The sequence below is a fragment of the Lepeophtheirus salmonis genome, chromosome 2, assembly GCF_016086655.4.
Source record: "Lepeophtheirus salmonis chromosome 2, UVic_Lsal_1.4, whole genome shotgun sequence".
In the NCBI taxonomy this organism is placed as follows: Eukaryota; Metazoa; Arthropoda; class Copepoda; order Siphonostomatoida; family Caligidae; genus Lepeophtheirus; species Lepeophtheirus salmonis.
The window spans coordinates 18008400-18014750 of NC_052132.2; the positions used below are offsets into that span (position 1 = coordinate 18008400).

Consider the following 6351-nt stretch of genomic DNA (forward strand, 5'->3'; position numbering starts at 1 on the left):
GAGTACTTTTAATTAGTGATTGGATGATTAATCGGGAATCGGATGCTTTTCTGGAATTGTCATCCGGAAAACATTTTCGATTTAGATTCTGATGTATTGTTATTTATTACTCGTATATAAATATCAATTACTTTTCCAAGTTATAAAAAAAAATATATATATTTATATCCGTCAAGATACAAAAAACGACCAGATGGAAAATTTGCCGTGGGATTAGTCGCCGTTGGAAAAGGTCACCGGACATAGAAATCGCCTTCTTTTACTGAGGTCAAATATCACTACTCTTGACGATATTTTTGCTCGATAATATACTCAATAAAGAGTAGTACAAAAAAAAATCGGTTTTTCGATTCCCATGTGATTTTTTTTTTGATATTTTATACAGGGTGTAGTGTTATAACTTCCTTTTTCCAAAAGGCCACACAATAAGTATCATTCTTCAAAAAAAATTCCCAATGATACAGAAACGGAATGAACGGAACTTCTCTATTTTAATAGCCGGTGATTTTTTAATTTTTAATTTCTTTTTAAATAATCTTTCATTAAAAGTTTTTAGAGGGATACTTATAACACAAAAAGATGCAAAACTAAATTGGAAGCATGCCTTATAATATAGTTGTGAATAATTAATGATTGATAATTCTGCAAATATCTAAAAAAAATACAGGTCTTCCAAAATAAATCAGGCTCCAATTACTCGATTTTTACAAATTAAGAAACTTTGTACACTACCAATTCTGATCACATCATTATTTTTGAAGATATTTGTGTTTCAAATAATTTTGTAAACCAATGCACAAGTTCTGCAGACTAAAATGAGAGTTTACTGAATATAAATCACATATCTTTAATTTGAGTAATGAGACGTCAGCTAGACAGATTCGATCAAAAATACTCTCATAAATCATGGTTACTAGAAACTTTAACATATGTGATAAAAATGTTACTGGGAGTGGTTGCCCAATGACCATATTTGGGCTTATATGTACATATAAGGATATGTTATTATCCAATCTAGATACCAATCAATAAGAAGGTAATGGTGATATCATTCCATATTTTCTACTTATAATAAGAAAACAAAATTGCAAAGACTTGATTACAACTTTTGATGCGTTTTTTGTACAAATGTAACAGGTTGGAGAAAAAGTAATTTCGTATTTTTCACATTATTTCAATTCTTTATAAGAAGTGTTACAATAATCGGATTTAATCCATGTATGCTCTGTTCTGTTTGATAACTTGTTGCTAATGAGAATCAAACTAAATAATGCACTTCTCATGAAAGACCGTGTCAAAATCGGACGCCCAATTTTCCAATTTTTTGTCTCTAGTTAGGCCCAATTTGTACCTCCAAGAGTGTTGATCGCATACATGAACAGGTGGAAATCACTTGATGCCGGCTCCGGACTTTAGGGTGGATACATAATAACTTCCCAGCTGAGCTCCTGGAGCGTCTGGCGCGTTATCAAATATGCGTGCAGCCTGCTCTTGTCTTGATAAAACCCGATTTCTCTCCTATTCACTAATGCTGGGTGCTTTTGTTCGATTGCCATGTCTAAACGGTCGTGTTGTTCATAGTAGAGGGCAAAATTGAGCGTTTGGCTTCAGGGGAGCAGCTCATGGTAGATCATTCACTGCCAATACCACCAAACCCACAGTAACACTTTCCTCGCTGTAAAATGGCAGTCAATATCTCAACCCACTGTTGTACAAGACGAACCGAAAGAGTCTCGGCTCCGTATACATTGCAAATGTTCTTGCTCACTTTCGACGCATTTTTCTCCTTTCAGGTAGTAAAAATGTAATATATTGCGAATTCAGTTGAGACCTTCATACTCGACGCACGAGAATTGACGACTGTATCGTCCAAGCACAATACTGTCTGAAGTTTATTTTTTAGTATATACTCATACCTTTTACAACACTATATCGGATGATCCGATGTGATTAAAAATGAACAAGACATACTCAGTTTAAAAAATAGGGCAGAAATACGTATTTACTTTTCTCCAGCCCAATATATGTATATGTATATTGAAGAAAATTGTCATCGTATAATCAGCTACATTTCTCTCCCCATTCATCCTGTGAGAATAGGCCTCACTTAAAAATACGTTATGTAACAGAGTCAAACTGAATATGTGTAATGTTAAAAAATAAGATTATCTTTCAAGAAAGAAAGATTAAATCATAAGAGCAAGGTAAAAGCAAAAAAAAAAAAAAAATTATGAGACCAATTCTTATACCAAGATGACATTGACAAATTTTTGGATTGTTTTTGAAACACAATGGGGCTTATAATTTCCTTTATGGACTTTCATGGCTTCATCTGACGTTGATAACTAACAAACAGTGCATTTCAGATAAATTGTCCTCCTCCTAAATCACCATTTAAAATCTTAATCATGACTCAAACTCACAAATATTATAAGATTGATTATCCGATGTTTACAATTTGATCTTAATGTGGGTTTTTTAAAAATAATTCATAAATATGACATAGAGCAAAAAATATACTCTACCACTAGGACCACGAAACAATGGACATTGAAAAGCCCCTAAATTTCTACAATCGAACTGCCCATCGTATTATAGACAGATTTAAACAATCTGGCAATGCTAACATGAAGAAATATAAGGCTCAGACAGATAAGAAACGCACTCCACGATTATTGGCGTAACTCAAACGGTCGGTAACACCATCCCCAGGTTCTCCAATGAGTCAGCTGATAAAAAATTACCACATGAGCAACCAAAACATCTTCCGAGTTATTACTAATGCCCTTAGCCTTTCCTATCATCACGTAAAGCATCGCACTCTGTTCAATGATCCAATGAAGACCGACAGAAGGATCTATGGAAAGAGACTTACTTCCTCTCTAAAGTCCACTGGTGGTTACTTTTGTTTCTTTTCTGATAAAAAGCTCTTCACTTTAGATCGATCATTTAACAGGCAAAATTATAGGTGGATCTACATAGATGCTCACAAAGTCCCTGCTGTATTCAGAAGCAAAAATATGGCTGCTATTATGACATTGGGTCTCATCCACAGTGAAGGCCATGCTATGGATCCTTACTTTTTTAGTGCTGGGCTCAGAATCAACCAAAATGTTTAGATGGATGTCCTACAAACCAACGTTACTCAAGATGGCATTCCAGCAAGACATTGTGCAAGCCCACAATCCCCGAAAAAAAATTTGAATGGTTGAAGACAAATATATGTAAATCACTTTTGGGCATCAGAGGTATGGTCACCCAACTCCCCAGATTTAAATCTATGTGATTACTATCTTCAAAGAAGGTTGAAAGACAGTGCCTGCAGGGCTCAGCATTACAATATTATCTCTATAGAACAATCCATCACCTCAGTAGCCAAGAATGTTAATCTTGTAGAGGTAGCTAGGGAGTTTTCATTTTCAGGGGTGTGTGGAAAAAGTCCTTGACCAATATGCAGAACACCTTGAATAAAAGTATCTTATATATACCCCTAAAGTAAATTTTATATGTAACTTTAAAAAATATATGTAATAGTAAATTAATAAGTGATATTACCAATCTCCATCGTCTGTACGTGAACTCATTTTCATCTCTAACCTTACCTTAAGTAGTAAAATTTTACAAGTCTAAACATATTATAATTTTCCATCAGCCACCTATATGCAAATAAAATCTTGTAACCAGACATATATTCAAAGAGGGGTTCTCCCAATTCTAGGATTATTGTTTTTTCTTGCCTAGTTGACTAGCATGGTATGGCATTCATATAAATTAACTCTTAATTTGTTATGAGCTTGGTTTTTATAAGAAGATACAATTATACAAATATTAGGTTGGGGAAATAATATTTTTGTATTTTGCGCTTTATTTCATGCTTTATAAGAAGAGTTACAATTACCCGATTTAAGCCAAGTACCGGGCCGTGCAAAATTATTTAAATATGATATAAATATACTTTTTAAGAGGTTTTGTGGCAACCAATCTGATGGTTTCGTATTTTTACTGTTAAAATAAACAAAAATCCTTCCTGTGAGAGCGTAACAACTTCCACACGTGAGACCATGTCCAATCAGGAAACAAAGAGGATCGAAATTGCAGCCCTTCTCCGATCTGGAGTGCCTCATAACAACATTAAGGAACAGGTTGGGGCCTCATTGAAGACAATTTACAACGTTTCCAAGCGCTTGGAGGCTGTGGGTGATCTCAAGCATTCCCCTGGGGCTGGAAGGAATCCCACTGTCTCAACAAGGCAAGTAAAGACAATGCTCAAGAGGAATCCCAACAGGTCCATTGCCGACATAGCCAGAAAGATGGGAACGTCGAGATCAACTGTTTCAAGGGCATTGAAAAGGTCTGGGGGAAAGTCCCTGAGGCGTACTGAACGCCCTCTGCTAACTGAACGTCAGCGAGAAGTCAGACTTGAGTGTGCCAAGAAAATCTTGAATGATATCAAGAGCTCATCTGGACACATCATCATTTTTTCAGATGAGAAAACTTTTACAGTCGATCCTGTTTTCAACAGGCAAAATGACCGTGTTGTGAGCTTTGGAGATGTGCAAGATAAGCACCACTATGTGGCAACAACAAAGCACCCTGCTTCGGTGATGATGTTGGGTCTCGTGGCCTCCAACGGGAAGGCCATGAAACCGGTATGGTTCCCCACTGGCTACAGATTAACAGCGGAGGATTATGTGAAGATTCTGGCGTCCAAGGTTCTTCCGTGGATCAAATCCATAGTCGGCAACTCTCCTTGGGGTTTTCAACAAGATGGAACATCCGCCCACGCTTCCAAGAAAGCTCAGGAGTGGCTCAAGGACAACATGAACTTTTGGCCCAAGGACTACTGGCCCCCCAGAGTCCAGATCTGAACCCACAAGACTTCTCTATCTAGGCGCACGTGGAGACCAAGGCCTGCAAAAAACGACACAAGAACATAAATGCCTTAAAGGCTGCTGTCAACAAGGCCTGGGCCTCCATGGACCCCGATTACATCCAGCAAGTCTGTGACAGCTTCAGACGTCGCCTGACCAGTGTCATTGAGTCAAATGGTGGCTACATTGATTAAATCTGATAAGAAACTATTTTATTATTCTAAAGATATATGAATAAATTTTTTCTCAAGTAATTCGAAATGTCATTATTGTCCGCGATATGTTCTGAACAAAAATCGGTAAATAGTTCTGCACGGGCCGGTTTGCCCCTGTTCCATAACTGGTTTCCAACAAGAAACTAACTTCATAATGCTGTTCTTGTATAAGCCCTTGTACCTATTTGTAAAAAAACTCTGACAACCAATTTTCACAGTTTTCTATTTCGGTCAAATTTGTACCCCAAACCCATGTACCATAGACAAGTACTTGGTGCCAGTTCTAGACTGTAGGGTAGATGCATAAGAATTTGCTATACGAGCTCCTTAAGCTTCTGGAGGTGATCAAACATGTATGTAGCCTCGTATTATCCTGGTGATACTTTATTGACTCCTATTCACGAATGCTGGCCGATTCTGTTCGATTGGCAGCTTCAGATGGTCGATTTGCTCCCATTTGAGTGCAGAATTGACCGGGGGAAATATTGCTTGTACCACTTTTGTGCAACACGAACTAAAAGAGTATTGGCCCAGTATACATCGCAAATTTTCTTGGTCGCGTTCGACGCATTTTTCCTTTTCAGGTAGGAAAAATGTAAAATTGGCTAATTTATTTCCTTTGAGAGCTCCATAGTCGACGCACGATAATTCCCGACTGAAGAAGACAAGCGCAATACTGTCCGAAAAGCGTTTATAGTATATACTCACACCTTTATAATGTCTTGTCGTACATATAATCTGATGTGACCATTAATGAACAAGATATGTTTAGTTATTATAGTAAGACCAGGAAATACGAAATTAATTTTTCCCAACTTAGTGTATTTTTGAAAATACAATTTGTTTAATACTTTTGTTGTTATTATACCTCTCAGTTGTCACATCTCTAGGTGGCACATTAAATATAAACGATTGTTAAGCAAAATCATTTAAAATGTGGAAACAATTCTGCTGTTTTCATATTTAATATAAACAAATCATGCTTATATTTTAGCTGTGACCACAATCATCGTTTGGGAGAGCTTGGTCCTATAATGCCTCGTGTTGTTATGGCACTAGGCAAATATCCTAATTGAAATACTTAGCAGAAAAATTGTTCTTTTGAACTCAATGTGCGTAAGTTTGTGCCTCGGTCATTCCTATAGAAGGAAATTTACATTATCTACATATATGGACTTCAAAGAAGATTTCTAGGTTAAATGAAGTAAGTTTAATACTTTAATATTTATTTGTACTTAATCAGTACAACTCCATTTGACCAATTA

The 6351-nt window shown here is 36.5% G+C and overlaps 1 protein-coding gene across 1 annotated transcript in view; it reads right to left on the minus strand.

Moving 5' to 3' along the window:
* The window catches only part of LOC121113861 (protein arginine methyltransferase NDUFAF7, mitochondrial-like), a 28384-nt gene extending 25580 nt beyond the window's left edge, over positions 1–2804 (minus strand). The window contains exon 1 of the mRNA XM_071894148.1: positions 2745–2804. Within this exon, the coding sequence (XP_071750249.1) occupies positions 2745–2804 (60 nt within the window). The remainder of the gene's footprint in view (positions 1–2744) is intronic.
* Positions 2805–6351: the final 3547 nt, after the last annotated feature.